This window comes from Chaetura pelagica, unplaced genomic scaffold (genome assembly GCF_000747805.2).
Source record: "Chaetura pelagica isolate M959 unplaced genomic scaffold, ChaPel_1.0 scaffold90, whole genome shotgun sequence".
Classification (NCBI taxonomy): domain Eukaryota; kingdom Metazoa; phylum Chordata; class Aves; order Apodiformes; family Apodidae; genus Chaetura; species Chaetura pelagica.
The window spans coordinates 18,324,345-18,341,452 of record NW_009953496.1 but is presented as its reverse complement, the minus strand read 5'-3'; the positions used below and the strand labels follow the sequence as shown (position 1 = coordinate 18,341,452).

The window sequence follows — 17,108 nt, the reverse complement described above, 5'->3', positions numbered from 1 at the left end:
TATACCTTGAAGTTCTCATCAAGTCTACATTCTAAATACCTTTTGTCGTAGGTCATTGTACTTCATGTCATATTCCTAGTCCCTGCAGACTGAGTTTAATAAGATAAGGAAAAAAAGTGACATCAGATAACCTGCTTTTGATCTGGTTATAGACATTATATTATACTTCAAGTCATTCTAAACACCTTTCTTATTCACACCTCTGAAAGGTGTCTGATTATTTAGATTCAGTATTTATAATAAATGCTTAGTCCTCCTCCTGTTTGGAGCTGCACATTTGAAAATCAAGGTATTTATGTAACATTCGAGTCCCTGCTTTGTATGTGATAGAGATTTGCATGTTGTACTAAGTACATAAAGCAAGAATAAAAATGCATTCTTTGGTTAACAGCTAGAGTATAATCAGATGTTGAGAAAGTAATTATTTATGCAATCCTCTAAGGTTCATTTTATATACATAAATATATATGCAGATGGCAAAGCAAAACACTCTAACGCCCAGAATGTAATTTTATATAATGGTCTTTTTTTATTAAGATTTGTAAACATATATTATCAGACCTCTCTACTATGATGGCTATGTCAGTGTTTGTCTAGACAGTCCTGGAAGAGTAACTATGTAACTCTTCAGGTTTTAAATTATAATAAATTGCATTATGTATCAAAGGCAGGACATAACCAATGGAGCCAAAATGAGAGGTTGTAATGACTTGTATTTTTTCCTTTTAAGTTCTAAAACACTTTGTCTCAATCATTAAATCACTGAATGCACTGATAATTTAAAAATACAGTGTAAATGCCCTAAAATTAGACCAGAATATTGCAAATTTAGTTTCAGTTTTTATCACTTTTGTACACAAGAATCTGTTTTTCGTGAGTGTTGAATGTAGGAATGCTAGTTATCTTCCATGCTGGCTTGCATGATATTCATGCTTCTAACAAAAACATTGACTCCGTCACTTTAGTCACAGAATCTGATTTGCAGTGGGTTGGATGGTGGGAAAAAATAATTACATTTTTATTGCCTATATTGCTTTGAATAGAAAGGATGTAGCTATTTCTTTGCATAACATAACCTTGTTTTGCTGTGTTTTTTCTAGCACCTCGGCAAGTGTAGTCAAGAATGCTTTTTGTAGATCCTGGAGGGTCATTAAATGCACCCATAACTTACTAATTTCTGTAATTTGACAGGGGTGTGATATTTTTAGGAATCTGTGTGGATCCAAAAGCATACAGTAAAGGCTAACTTTGGACCTGTACCAAAGGAGTAACCCTGTTAACATAGCTGTAATTTAGTTTCTGGGCACCTACCTGGGCTCAGTTAAACATGGGTGAACATAATACATGCTGTCGTGTGCTTTTAGTTGCAGAAAGTAATGTACCTTTACTGCATTAACAAGCATAACCTGGGCAGTAACAGATGTCTTTTTGAATCATAGAATAGTTTGGGTTAACCTGACATATCAGATCTTAGTTGGTGGTTATATGCCAGTATGTTAGTCCTGATAGGGACCTGTATGCATTTAATATGAAGATAAATAATCTTTTAAAATTAGGAAATCAGAAATCCATGGCTCTCCAAAATAAGGTACAAACTACTGTATGAATTATGCAGGGAACATTGCAACTTTCTTCAGATAGTGTCTCAGGACTGAACCCAGACTTCATAGTAAAATTCCTCAATCTAGAGGAAGTATCATTTTGTAAGGACATTCTTTTAAGTTAGATATTAAAAGAGAGGAATAACCACAAAGACATTATTGCAAGTTGCACATGCATATGTTGGATCTAAAATGTCAAATATGTTAATTTTAAAGTACCTTTTTCCAAGAGAATGCCAGATGCCATTTTTAATCTGTTTTTTTTTTTTCTAATTTCTCTGCCACTTCTTTCTGTCCTTTACCACCCTGCCAGTTTCATGACAAGATAGATTCAACTCTTGAGAGTCTGAAGCGCATAGTTGAACGTCTGAGGCAGCCACCATCGATCTCAGCAGAGGTTGAGAAGATAAAGGAGCAAATCAGTGAAAATAAGAATGTGTTGGTGGATCTGGAAAAACTTCAGCCAGTGTATGAGACACTTGCACAGAGAGGGGAGGAAATGATTGCCCGCTCAGAAGGAGCTGATAAGGATATATCTGCTAAAGGTAGTAGATTGTGGAAGGTTTCGTGTAATGGAAATACAGAAAGCTGCAGCATATAAAAATCTTCATTTCCGATCGCCACTAACTGAGGGGTTGTGTTCTCTTAGAGAAGCTGCTAAAGATCTATAGAAACAAAGCATTCCTTAAAAATAATTCATCATGGATATGACTTTTATTTTTAATGGCCATGTTGGTTGTTTCCACTTAATGTTACAAGGAGTCCTGTAAAAGAATCAATTTTAGCATCCAAATTTTAAAATGTACACATTTCTGCTGTAGAACTGTAGAGAGATTTATGGCTGAGAATTGTTTGCCAAGGTAGTAATCTAGTTCTTTTGTTGTTTAGCTGTTCAAGATAAACTAGACCAAATGGCCCTCATTTGGGAAGACATCCACACATTGACTGAGGAAAGGGAGGCCAAATTGTTGGATGTAATGGAACTAGCTGAAAAGTTTTGGTGTGATCATATGGCTCTTGTAGCTACTATTAAAGATACTCAGGACTTCATTCGAGAATTGGAGGGACCTGGAGTTGACCCATCTGTAGTCAAACAACAGCAAGAAGCTGCTGAGGTCAGTAGAAGGTATTTGTTTACAGTATGCCGAGAAAATACAGAATTACTGTGAAATACCACAGGATAATACTCATTTTTTTTAGAGACCATGACGGATAATTTTATATAAATTTACTATAATGATATCTCAAGAGTCTATGGTAAATAGGATGTATCAGTGCTTAATTGCAGCAAGCATGCAACATGTGCCTATCATTATATTTATATATCTGTTTATAATCAGGTATATAATAAGCATGTCACTGAGACTTTTAAAAGTTATACATACTTTACATTCCCTGAGTAATACGTAACATCTAAATGAAAGGTATACAGATGTGTTATGCTCTAAGCCTGTAATTATTTATGCTGATAGTTAAAGATTTGAAGGTTGAATGATAAGCTTTGAAAAGGGAAACACTGATTAAAGAAATCTAATTTTAAACTTCCTGGTTTTTTTTTCCGCTCTCATGCAAAAATGACATCAGAAGCCAATAGTTATAGTTTAGACTGATGTCAGTTTATTTAGCATGGACACTGCAAAGGTTTGCTTTTATTTTAAGAGTATTTTAAGTCCAGTTGTTAGTCCAAGTGACTTTAAAGAAAACAAAGGTCAAATCATGCCACATTCTATCTTGAAGGAAAGCTGTACATAGGTTATTGAATTTAGTATTAGCAGTGTTAGATTTTTTTTTTCCTCTTTATAGGCTGTTAAAGAAGAAATTGATGGACTACAAGAAGAGCTAGAAACAGTTGTGAGCCTTGGCTCTGAACTTATAGCTGCTTGTGGAGAGCCTGACAAACCTATTGTCAACAAGAGTATAGATGAGGTATGGGAAATGAATATACTTAAGTCTGTTGTTAGATGCTTGTTCAAGGAATATATCCTCCCCCACCTGAAACAAGTTTTGAAAACAAAAATTTAATGGCAAAAATATTGTATCCCTGAAGTCTTTGTGTTAAAGTAAGGTTTGCTTTTCAGGTAGATTAATCTTGATTCAGATTAGAATGTACAGACAATTTTATTCTATTGATTTATGGATTAAATTTTTAATAAAATACAATTATTTTTAAAAAAATACTGGTTAATACAATAGATGGCTACTTTTTGCAAAAAGTAATACTAGAATAAATTTCACATGTATCTGGTTTATGTCAAGTGAGACATCTTAGCTGAGACAATGCTATTCGGATAACTACATCATGCTTTTAATTTCTCTAATATTTAGCAAAGTATGTTTCTTTTAAGCTGCATTTTTTATAATCCAAACACAACTCCAAATGGTTCAATAACAGTATTTTCCATATTAACTATAATCCCTGTGTTAATACAAATAATAATTGGTATTGAAGGTCACAAGTTTTGTAATCCAGAACCTCTTGTGTATTCTGAAACAAACCAACTGTGCAGCAAAAGGGAGAACAAGTGTGTTGCCATGGAATGAATATCAGTTATGCATGTTTAGTTTAGTTTATTGGTATTGATCAGGGAATAACTAGTGAATGCACGTAATACAGCAGTAAAATTATTTTATCAATTGGAGTAAATTGGACTTACTTGCAGCTGAATTCTGCCTGGGATGCCTTAAACAAAACATGGAGAGAAAGAGTGGATAAGCTTGTTGAAGCTATGCAAGCAGCTGTTCAATACCAAGATGGACTGCAGGTAAGATGGCATCATGCACCTAACCCATCTTCAAGTCAGTGGGATTTAATGTGGTTGTAGTAAAAAATGCCACGTAATCGGGTAGGTATTTGGGTAATTGGGCAGATATTTTTTCTCAAGGTTCGTTGAGTTTTAGGTTTTATTCTTTTTGCATTAAAGAATAAAGCCATTTGGATTGTTTTCTTCATGTAGTTGTTCACAGATTGCACTATGCGTTGATTCAAAATTCATGTCCCTTTATTGATGAGAGCAGAGGTTTTTTGACACCATGCAGTCACAGTAATCCTGCTCATGTCTTCTTGTGATGGTCAGTACTGCATATGATGGGCGAGTTGAACTTGTGACATATCTTTGTGATCCAAAAGGAGCACAATACAGGTCCATATACTTACTTGTCCCTGTTTTCTTTGACTGGAGGACAGTGAAAGAACTTCAGTGTTATTCCAGCTTTTTTGTAGGTCAAATATTTAGGAATTAATATTATAAGCAAAAAGTAGTATTAATATAATAGGTTTGGACCATTATACTAATTATTAGATTATTCACTTTTAAAATCTGTAGGTAAATTTTCCAGCATTTTTTTTTAGGATGCCTTTAGGTGCTGTTTGTTGGGGGTTTTTTTTGCATATTCTTTGCACGTTTTGGCTGAATGGCATGCCTCATATTTGTTATCAGTGAATGGCTAGAAGATTTAAGCATTTAGTAAGATTCCAAACATGGTCAGCTTTTGCAGAACTATTTTTTTTGCTCAGTGGAATTATTGTCTTTCTTGGCTCATTAACTCTTTAAGAGTTTGAGAGTTTCACATGACGCTGAGGGCAGTTGCTTGTTCAGTGCAGATCAAGCAGCAGAACTGCACTGTCACCATCTTTTTTTTTTTTCTCCAGGCTCCTTTATGTTCATACTGCAGAGAAGTTGACTTGTAGGGTTACACTGGGAACATTGCCACTGGTTTAGTACTTTGTATTTTCCCTGTGGCTCTGCATTGTACATCCTACAAGCTTATTAATTTGAAAAACTGTATTTAAATGCCTTCCTATGTTCCTTTCAATAGACAATATGAAAAATATTGTGGACAGATTGTTAGCTGCAGATGCCTCACCCTTTTGAGCTTGTTGGAGATAATTCTGATTTTCTCAAGGAGCTACATGGGCAGCTCTGACAAGCCACCCTAAGCCTTTCTCGTCATCATCAGTTAGTGTGTTATCATTCAGTGCCACTTTCCATCTTTGTTTCAAAGGACTCCAGAGCAGAGTTTGTTTTGTATTTATCTTTAGGGTATTCATAAAAATTGCTGATTTTAATCAAGAGGGTACTAGTCAGCATGAGTAGTACGGCAGAGTATTAATACTAATAGAAGTTCAGTCTTGCAAGGTGTATGTTCTCATAACCATAACATGGAATACTTTAGTTAACATTTGATGTCTTGCAAGGAAACCTAGGTTTTGCTTAAGAAAGCAGTTTTCTTTCAAAAAGCACAGCAATATTGTTCTCTGGAGTAAAAAAAACCCAACAAATTCTGATACTTTGTTTAATACAACTTTCAAATATGACAGTTTCTCCACCTGCATTTCAATTTCATACTGTGATTTCAGGCAATATTTGACTGGGTTGATATTGCTGGTAGCAAGTTAGCATCCATGTCCCCAGTTGGAACAGATCTGGAGACAGTGAAGCAACAAACCGAGGAACTTAAGGTATGAACCAGCAATTTATTTAATTTATATTTCATCTGTCTGCGTTTTCTTGTGTTGTTTAGTATTCTTATGTACTTTTGAAGAATAAAAAAACAATTTCCATTTTCAATTTCTAGTACTAAAGAATCCATATGAAAATTTCATACAATATTTCATTGCAAACTTTTCATTTTTAAGTCTATTCCAAATTTTGGTGAGACTGCGTTTTATTTTGTGACTATGCTCTGATATCCCAGAAGTACTTGTATATAGGATTACTTCTCTTTCAAAGGCTGTAAGGTGGTTACGTGCAGGATTCTTTTGCCATGACTTTTGCATTTTATGGTTTCTACCATGTACAGCTTCTTTGAGACTCTGAGAGAGAATGCCTCCAAAACTTCACTTCAATCATAGGCTTTATCTAAATACTTATACAGATCACAACATTCCCCATACATGTGTAAGCTGAAAATCGACATTTCAGGCTGACTTAGAAAAGTGTCTGTTGGATGAAGGCCATCTAGAAGCTCCTGTGTAGGGACAAAAGGCCAAGAAGGATTCTTCACTGATTAAGGTCACAGGCAAAACAGGCTCAACTTGGGGGGGAAAAAAAAATAAAAATTATCACTAATCAAATGCACACAAGACGTAACAAAACAAAGAGAAGTGCTTAAATACCTTGCCCTTACCCCTCCCTTCTTCCTGGGACCAAATTTGTTCCCCGTTTCTCTCCCTCCTTCCCCCCAGTGGCACAGGGGGACAGGGGATGGGGTTTAGAGTCAGTTCACAGGCAGGTGGTTCCTGCTGCTCCTTCCTCCTCAGGAAGAAGGATTCCTTACAGTCCTGCCCTGCTTCCCCACGGGGTCCCTCCCAGGGGAGAGAGTCCTTCATGAACCTCTCCTCCATGAGTCCTCACAAGGTGCAGTCTGTCAGGACGCTGCTGCTCCAGCGTGGGCTTCCCAGACTCACAGGCTGCTTCAGGAACAGTCCCCTCCCCTGGCGCGTGGTCCTTCACAGCTGCAGATCCAAGTGCAGGGCTGCAGGTCCACATTGCCCTTTGTGGGGCCTTCAGGGGATGCTCCTCCGTGAGTGCAGGGGGACAGCTGCCATCTCACCATGGGCTGCGGGGGGACTTCTGCTTGGCCTCCTCCTTCCGCTTCTTCCCCAACCTCCACTGTCACTGCTCTCACCCCTCCAGCTCAGATCTACATCTTGCTTTTTCAGATCTTCTAGCAGTTCGTTCATATGTTAATAGCAGAGGCACATCTGTTGTCTCTCTAATGACCCGGCCTTGGCAATCGGGGGAGCTTTTAGTTGCTTCCTACAGGAGCCACTCCCCCACTACCAAAACCATACCAGAACCAAACCAGCACATTATGTAACTTCAAATGAACCATAAATTTACATAGTTCAGAAGAACACGCATATTCAGACAGCTGCCCAATTTGCGTGTACAAGAAAGTATGTTCTACTAAAGAAAGTTTGCTTTCAGCTCTTTGGAACAATAATTCTATTTCAAGTTTAAAGTTTTAGATTATCACAACCACAGGAGCTGGAAGCTGCTCAATATATGTTCTGCCTTTTTTACAGCACAGGGAGATCAATGTAGAACACTTCCCTGTTTGGCTTCTTTATCACTCTGGTCACAGCAATGTCTGCTAGAATAGTAAGACATTGCATATTTTTAGTTGGCTGAGATTGTCTAGATTATCAGTGATTTAAAAGCATTTTGTTCTTGGAAAACAACCCTCCAAATGTATTGAAGTTGACAGTGATGTGTTAGTACTGTAAATAGTGCTGTACTATGCTATATTCAAGAAGGTCATTACTTGTGGTACATTTATTTGTATTCTTTTTTTATTTACCATAGCAATTTAAGACAGAAGCTTATCAACAGCAGATAGAAATGGAGAGACTGAACCATCAGGCAGAGCTGCTGCTAAAGAAAGTAACACAGGAGAGTGACAAGCACACTGTTCAAGACCCTCTCTCAGAGCTCAAACTAGTGTGGGACAGCCTGGAAGAAAAAATTATAAATAGACAGGTAAACAACCTGGAAGATGGGGGCTTTATTAATGACTTAGATTTTTGAGAAAAGCTTTTTTATATATAATGTTTGTAGCAAGTTACAGATTCCTTTTGGTTTGAAAATCACAGAACTGTGTACAACAGAATTTTCATTTTACAATTTATTGAGATGCTTTTCTGGTTTTTAAACCCTTAGTAGTATTTTTGTCACTTCTTCAGTCAGCAGGGCCATGCTGAACCGTTGTTTCATTTTATTTATTTGGTGACATCTTAAATAGCAGTTAGAAACCTTTTTGTATTTGTAGGAGTACTACCTGCTGAGCACTTAAAAAAAACCACAAAACAAAATAAAAAAAAACCCAAACAACTTACTATGAAACTGTTTTAGTGCTCTTTCTTTAGATTTTTTTAAGTGAGAGATTTAAAGATGCAGTGCTTTGAAGTGAATTTTTGGCCTAAATTGAATAATTGTGCAACAAATAAAAGTTTTTAGAAAGATCATGCACCAAATTGCATGTATATTTAAATTACGTTTTAAGTGATGGAAAACTACTGTCAAATCTCTGATGAGAGAACCTTCAGATATAACTCTGCTCTGGTTATGTGCGGTCTTGGAAGGTCAGGAATTTAAGCCTTGAATATAAAAGGCTTTACAGGCAAAGTGCCAGCTCAGCTCTAACTATAAAGCAGTTGCTTGTGTTGGATAACTGTTTCCCTGTGGTTTTTATGATATCATATGCATGGACTCTGCTCTGGATTATGGTGACTAATGGTAATATAAGCCAATTCAATAGCATTGTGAAACCATTTGATTGTTAATTTCATTTTTACTATAGCACAAGCTGGAAGGTGCCTTGTTAGCCTTGGGGCAGTTCCAGCATGCATTGGATGAGTTACTGACATGGCTGACACATACAGAAGACTTGCTGAATGAACAGAAACCTGTGGGTGGAGACCCCAAGGCTATTGAAATTGAACTTGCCAAACATCATGTATGTAATTAAAATTAATATTAACTGACATGTTCTTTTGATGTTTATCTTAGTGGTGAGTCGTGTAGTAAAACTTAGCACTTAATAAATCTGTATAGAGATTTTCAAGATGCGCATTATAACTGAAATGCAGGCTTGGAATAACTAATATCTTTCCTTTTACTCCTACATGTTCCAACCTTTCTTGCATATGCCATGCAAGTGGGATAGGTTTTCACCAAAAAGAGTAGTTCACCATAGTCTCCACCTTTATTCTTAATTTCATCAGGGAATGCAAAAGTTATTGAACCTGCTATTCTCTCTGAAACACTAAGCTCCTTGATTAGTTCTGCTTAGGCCAGATCTCACAAAATGCATGTGACTACTATACATCTTTTGTCCTTGCTTCTTTCTTGTCAGAAAACAGTGATTTGTTACTTTAGATTCTGGAAAATTGTATCTCACTTAGGTCCAACTAACACGAATAATACTTATCTGAAAGTATCAGCAAACTTAAGGGGTATTCATGCCCCCCCTTTTTTCTCTTTGTTACAGATACTGTAGGGTTAATATATATACACACACATATATATATATATATGTATATATTTTAGTTACTTTACTGATTGTGACTTTGGAGCCCATGGAAGAATGCTTCCTTTGTGCCTTTATTTTGAAGATCGTCTCCCAGGAGCAAGAGATCTTCTCTACCTCTTTGTGGGACTTGATGCTGTTCATGATGTGTTTTTTCTAGGCCTGAAGATTTCAAACTAAGCTCATAATTCCTTTAAATCTGCCATTAATTTTTGGCCTGCATATGGTGTGAAAAGTATTTAGAGTCCATTTTGAACTTAGAAAGAATTGATTGAAATGGACAGTACACAGATAATGAAGGCATTTTGTAGTAATGCTGCTAAGCAGCTTCTGAAGCCTTTTGGGTAGCCAGTTGGAACTTTAGCAGTATGCTCTATGTGATTACTGTTAGAAAGAGGCTTTTTTAAAAAGAAAATTACAAATCCAGCTTCCACTCCATGAACCTTTCTACATTCTTATCAAAGGGAAGTATTTTACTACTGAAGAAGCATCCAGACATCATTATGACTTCATCTACCTGCAATGCTGAAGGAGTTCAGCAAACACATGAACAAATCTACTTCCTTTTCATTAAACAGAGTATGTAGGTTAGAAAGTTCACACAGTAGTGCGTCCTGCAGTAGCCTGGAAAAACATCCATCTCTTGAATAACTTTGGAAAGAATAGACCTTGTTCTTAGTAGCAGGAAGGAAGGGAAAAGATGCATCTGCTTCTGTGAATATCTCCTCTTTTTTTCACCATGTTAGGAAAATAAAATTATATCTTATGGTGCTTAGCTTAGAAGAATGGAAGCAAATGGGATGCAGTTTTCGTATACAAGGGCTATTTGTGACTTGCTGTCTCATCAAGTGCTGTGTATATTTTATATAAAAATTCCTTTGTATTTAGCTTTATATTTTTTCCATATGCATTTTCCATAGCATTTTGGGGGAGGTGAGTTTGAACTAGACAGTGTAAGAGAAAGCAGTCATAAACTGGAATTTCTTAAATACAGTTTACCATCACCTTCTTTTTTGAATGTCATCTTACTATGTTCTTTATCTTCTGGTATTTTAAAGCATTATTTTTTTTGTTCTTTTTTTCTTTAAATCTTTCTGGAAAGTGTCCTTTTCCCAAGTGTATGTTTTGCATTTTATAGTTCTGATGTGGTTGATGACAAAAGGTGTTCAACCAGGTGGAGATGTCTTGCAGGATTAGTATTACTATCACTCCCCAGCTTTTGGCACAGCTTAAGTGTCCCGATAACCTGGTAAAACATGAAACGAGTTGTAGACCTGAGATGCCTGAAAACACTGTGGCAGTCAGGCTGTTGTATGGTACCACAGACACGTGGTATTTTTGTTCCTCTCTTTTTAGACTACTCCTCCAAAAGCAATTGACACTACTATATATAACACTTTTTTCACACTTTACCTTCAAAACCAAATAAAAATTCTATTACAGACAAGTATGTAGTAAATTAAGGAAAGTGAAGAAATCATTCCTTAGCAGTACAAGAAACCTTTAATAATTTCAGAAAGAAATATTGGATGGAATATATTAATTTTTCCAAGATATAAAACCAAAATATAGCATTTTGGCAGAATGGTCTGTTACTGCTTTTAAACGAATAGACCTTAGTTATTAGCTTTAATTACTAGTACCTGTGCTGATGTTAAACTATTGCCTTGTCACTGGATTAGAGCTAGCTCAATCACTGTAATTGCCTTTATTAACTAACTTATCGTGGCCAGTCATACATATTGTGTTACAATTGTAGGTGCTGCAAAACGATGTTTTAGCTCATCAGTCTACAGTGGAAGCAGTTAAGAAAGCAGGAAATGACCTGATTGAATCAAGTGCTGTTGAAGAAGCAAGTAATTTACGGAGCAAGTTGGAACTCCTGAATCAGCGCTGGCAAAACGTGTTGGAAAAAACAGAACAAAGGAAGCAGCAGCTGGATAGTGCCTTGATCCAGGTGAACAGGAAATGATTAAAAAAAAAAAAAAAAAAAGATAACTCAGAAAAGTGTCTTTCTACATACATAGATACATGTATTAGAAGTTGGCCTAAATCAAAACCATAATGCAGTCAGTCTTTATTTTGGGGAAAGTTTGAATCCAGCTGTATTTTCCACAGCTGGACACTTGTCTCTTTTAGTGCTGAATTGAGACTTCAGCTTTTGGCCTACATGTTTTTAAAAGGGTGACGTTCTTTGTATACATACATTATTTGGGGAAAACATTGATCTCACAGTTGCTTATTTAGCCTGTTTTCAAGATTTGTTTTTATAATTTAGATTGGATTGAGCTAGTCTAGAATTTGGTTTCGATTTTTTTCTTTGTATGTTTTCTTTCATTCCTCAGTTTATTACAAATATCTGATTAAATCTATAGCCAGTATACTTCTACATCTGAGCTAGTATTAGAATGGAGAACATTTAAGTAAGCTCTAAAATGATATGGTATGTTTTAGGCCCAAGGTTTCCATGGTGAAGTTGAAGATATGCAGCAATGGCTGACAGACACTGAACGTCAGCTATTGGCATCAAAACCTGTTGGAGGCCTACCAGAAACAGCAAGAGAGCAGCTTAATACCCATATGGTAAGTATCAGTATTAGAATGCTTTGCAAATTGCATCTCAGGACTAACTATCTTTCAAGAGTGTTTATGGTAAATATAGCAGAGCATGTTCTATATATCACAATGTCCATACAGTATCTTAAAGAAAATGTAATAGCCTTCAAAACAACACTGTTATTTTCAGTGTAGGAAAAGTATTCACTTGGGAGATTACCAAAGCTGAAGCCATTAATAGTGGTGAGACAGAAATAAAATAACTTTTGCACTCTTATTCTCAGAAATAAAAACAGAAAGTGTTTGCAGGTTTTTCAGTGATTCCTATTCTTCTGTTCTTTTCTGTCCCCATAACTGCATTTATGATTTTTCCAAGATAGGGAGATGAATCTAAAAGGGATCCGCATTAATTGGGCCTTGATTGAAGACACTCAATCCTTTATTCTTTATCTAACCAAAGCTGGCGTTGTCATCATTAGCACAGATTTGATAAAGACTGTTGGCTCATATAGAGCTTTAATTAGAAATGGCAAGCTGATCAGGATGCCTGAATTATGGCCTTCCTTCCTTTCTCTTTAAGAAACATTATATGGATTTCTTCATTTGTAAAACCACAGAGCTTAAAAAAAGACACTTAAGCTTGACCTCCTACCTCAGAGGAAGATGGTTCATAGTGATCCATTTATGTAAAATGATGCTGTGCTCTAAGGCCAGGATATCAGCCCAAATGCAGTGATCTGAGCTCCTGACTTCCTGGCTCAGATATAAGAGCGATATTTACTGAACTGTCCTTGAACTCTGGTGTGCCTCACCTGTCTTCCACTGGAATGCTGTATTGTCATAGCTTTTAAAATCTGATTTTGTATTGGACTTCTGCTGTCACTGCCCACCAGTGTAGGGCACTTTTTCTTTTTTTTCCTCTAAAATTTACCAGTGACTACTTTTGAGAAGGAAAATAATTTACAGCTTTAAAATGAATGATGACAGCAAACTAGGGAAAACACAAAACACAGATATAACTTGGGCATTTTAAGCCTCCCCAGTCCTTCTCTGCCTGTCATAAAGACAAAAAAAAAAAAAACAAAACAGAAAAAAGCACCTTTTTTGTTTTGGTTTGTTTGTTTGTTTTTCTGTAAGAGTGGGGCATAATGATTCCATAAGAGTGAGAGTAACTCTTTCCTGGGCCTCAAGTCAGATCAAGAGCAAAAAATTTTCACTGTAGAATTTCAGATTTTTCTTTGGTACTTCTTTTATTATGCAAATTGTCTGTGTGTTTCACACTTACAAACTGATTAGTCCATGAATCTTTAAACGGAGTGTAGTATTATAGTTGGAACAAATGTGAATGTGTCCCCAATAATTTATACAATAATTTCCTAACCTGTATGTGTGCAGTGTAACAGATTGCTAATATGTTGGGAGCCATCTTATAACTGCAGCATTGAATTGGTGCATTTGTGCAGATATGTGCAAATTCTCTTTTTTTTTTTTGTGGCAGCTGAAAAGTTGACAGCACTTGTCATGTTAAGTACTATTTATCATAAGTTCCAAATTGAAACTGGCCCCTAAGTGATACAAATTGTTAATTTGTGATGTGTAATTGAATAATAAAGTTTTGCACTACATTTTTATTTATTTCTCATTAGAAATAATTTTATGAGACATCTTGAGTATAAGGTCTATTTCTATAGATCTGAATAAAAGAGCCCTTAACCACCATCAGTTCAAAAACAGAGTTAAGATTGGGCAGCATTTCCATGTAAGGAATCATAGAAATCATAGTATGTATGGGGTTGGAAGAGACCCTTAAAGGTCCTCTAGTCCAGCCCCCTGCAGTGAGCAGGGACCTCTTTAACTAGACCAGGTTCATCAGAGCCCCATCAAGCCTGACCTTGAGTGCTTTTAGGGATGGGGCTTCCACTACCTCTCTGGGCAACCTGTTTCAGTGCTTCACCACCCTCATTGTACACAACTTCTTAATGTCTAATCTAAATCTACCCTGCTCTAGTTCAAGACATTTTGTTATTAGTTACCATTACTCTTCCAGCCATCTCTATACATGCAAAACATCTTCAGTGCCTCTTGCTTAATGAGTGAAGGAAGACACAGACAAGAGACAAAGTACAATAAAGCATCCCTCCCAAGTTGTCCAACCCACTTTTGAAGGTGTATTGGATAGATCTGGGTTTTCACCACACTGTACAATGCTGACATGTCTTGTGTTTCAGCTACAGATGGACATTAAACCAACCAAGTTGTAGCAAAACTTGGTTTTGTGCACAAAACTTGGTTTTATGCACAATAAGTGCATAGTACTTTCTTTGCCAGGCTTTGGATCTCGGAGAAAACATCTGACAGACAATACAAGTTCCCGTTTCCTGAAGAGTTGGACCCTTTCTTTGCTCATTTGCTTTTTATTAATTACATATGTTTCCTTTATTAGTCTTAATCATATTGGTAAGTGTTGGAGGAGAAATAAATATTATGCTAGCATTTCTAAAGAGTACCTGACTTATTTTTTGGTCCTTTTTTTTTTTAATTAGGAACTATGTGCTGTCTTTGAAGCCAAAGAAGAGACATATAAGTGTCTGATGCAGAAAGGCCAGCAGATGCTTGCAAGATGCCCAGAGTCTGCTGAAACAAATGTTGAACAAGACATAAATAACTTAAAAGAAAAATGGGAATCAGTACAAACAAAGCTCAGTGAAAGAAAAGTATGTGTTTTAACATAAAAATAGAAGTGTAAATAATGTATTTAAGGATGTTCAGTGCTTTTATGCATACATACTTCCTTGATCTTTTAGATTTAAAATTAATTGTAGAGACAGTTATGCAGAATTCATTGGTATGTTTAGAAAGGACTGGGGGAAAAATGGGACTCAAGAAATTGATCATCCATAATTGAGGGGAGGACAGTGAGAATGGCAAAAATCTGTTCCATAGAAATACATTAACTGGTAGTGATAATGCTGGTAGTGATAATGCTCATTTGGTAGGATGAGTGCATTTCACTCTTTTATTACAGTAACCATAGACATGAGAGCTTGAATAAAATTATTTGATCATTTGGGTTTCTCCTTCTCAATACAGAATTGCTGCATTACTTTTCCTAGCTTTTATCCAATTTTTTCTTAGAATTCCCCAATGCTTGGCCTTTTGCCATGTACTTCAAGTGACTACCTTTTGTTCTAACATAGATCAATGAGTTCACTGATATGCAGCATACGTATTCTTATTATTAATTTCATTTTGCTTTCATTCCTTCACGAAGTATGGTCCATTTGTTCTACCTCAATCAAACAATGAAAAAAATCAATAATTACAAACAGAGGAACTCCCTTTACAGCCCTGATACGTATAAAGCACAATCAGTTAACTCAAAACTTAGTTATATTTTCAAGTGCTGGTGTCTCTTAAGGTAACTGTATAATCTAAGAATGTCAAACTAATTAATACCTAGCATGAGCACTTCTTGCAGGAAGCTGTAAAGTTGAAGTTCTCAGCTAGGCTGGAAGTGCACATTTTTTAAAATCTCTGATTATTATCTCATGATAAACAAAAGCTCTCTATCCAGAATCAGTCTTGGTTCAGACAACCAAAATGACAATTGGGCTTTATTTTAAAAAAAATGGCCTAGGCAAACTTGCTTGTTCAGTGCAAGAGAATAAATGAGATGACCTCTTCAAGTCTTTTCCAAATGCACTGCCACCTTAGATTTCTGAGGTTCTGCTGGTTTTGTATTGAAATTGAAAAATATGTCCTATTAGGATTAACTAGTAGAAGATGTAATGTTCTGATGTGGAAAATTTTAGCTTGATCCAAGGTGCTGTACATTCTACTCGTCTATCATACATAATTTTACTGTTACTCTTTTATCCATCTCCTTTAATATGCTCAGATGTAGGCTGTTAAAACTCAGAAACTGTGGTTTGGAAAAAAAATATCTTAAAATGCTAAACTAAAATGGTTTACTCCAAAATGCTGAACTAAAATGGCTTACTTGGCTGAAGCCTCTGCACAATATCAACTGCTATTAAAGTATGATGTATCTTTACAGACCAAACTGGAAGAAGCCCTCAATTTAGCAATGGAGTTCCACAACTCTCTTCAAGATTTCATCAATTGGCTCACTCAGGCTGAGCAAACTCTAACTGCAGCTTCTCGGCCAAGTCTTATCTTGGACACTGTCTTGTTTCAAATTGATGAACACAAGGTATGTAAAGAAACAGATGTCTAATGTTTTTCTCCCACTCTGTGGAGATACTGTAACAATGTCCAAATGAACCCTGTAATGCTGGCACTTGAAGAAACATTTGTTTTAAAATTGCATTTTATATTCTTTCTCGCTACATCATTCTTTATCAGAAGGTTTCTTTTTTTTCAGTGTTTACCCTGTGCTTGAGCAACATAGGATTCAGAGTAATTTTCTCCTTTTTTTCTAAGGTCTTTGCAACAGAAGTGAATTCTCATCGAGATCAGATCATAGAGCTGGACAAAACTGGAACCCATTTGAAATATTTCAGTCAGAAACAGGATGTTGTCCTTATTAAGAATCTGCTGATTAGTGTACAGAGTCGGTGGGAAAAAGTAGTTCAACGCTTAGTTGAAAGGGGAAGAGCTCTGGATGATGCAAGGAAAAGAGCCAAACAGGTAATCGGACAACAGCTGTTGTTCAGCTCTTTGAACTTAGCTGTAATTACATCCAGGCTTTTGAAGAATATGGTGCTTTAAAGCACTTTCAAGTAAGTCTGGTTTTACTGTAGCAGACACTGTTGAGTTAGTGGAGCAATTTTTGTGATTCATTTGGGAGGTGAAAGCATAATTTTCAACCCAAGCAGTGACTTCTGTCTGCAATACAGGATAGTCTGAAAGAAGAAAGTTACAGTATGGCTTCCAGATGTGTATTACTGCCATCTGTCC

At 36.3% G+C, this 17,108-nt stretch overlaps 1 protein-coding gene across 1 annotated transcript in view; it reads left to right on the top strand.

Moving 5' to 3' along the window:
• The window catches only part of DST (dystonin), a 144,594-nt gene that overhangs the window by 97,008 nt on the left and 30,478 nt on the right, over positions 1–17,108 (top strand). Inside the window, exons 55-66 of the mRNA XM_009999198.1 lie at positions 1,915–2,146; positions 2,490–2,716; positions 3,405–3,527; positions 4,262–4,363; positions 5,959–6,060; positions 7,910–8,083; positions 8,904–9,059; positions 11,392–11,589; positions 12,087–12,215; positions 14,732–14,902; positions 16,246–16,401; positions 16,632–16,838. Of these exons, the coding sequence (XP_009997500.1) occupies positions 1,915–2,146; positions 2,490–2,716; positions 3,405–3,527; positions 4,262–4,363; positions 5,959–6,060; positions 7,910–8,083; positions 8,904–9,059; positions 11,392–11,589; positions 12,087–12,215; positions 14,732–14,902; positions 16,246–16,401; positions 16,632–16,838 (1,977 nt within the window). The remainder of the gene's footprint in view (positions 1–1,914; positions 2,147–2,489; positions 2,717–3,404; positions 3,528–4,261; positions 4,364–5,958; positions 6,061–7,909; positions 8,084–8,903; positions 9,060–11,391; positions 11,590–12,086; positions 12,216–14,731; positions 14,903–16,245; positions 16,402–16,631; positions 16,839–17,108) is intronic.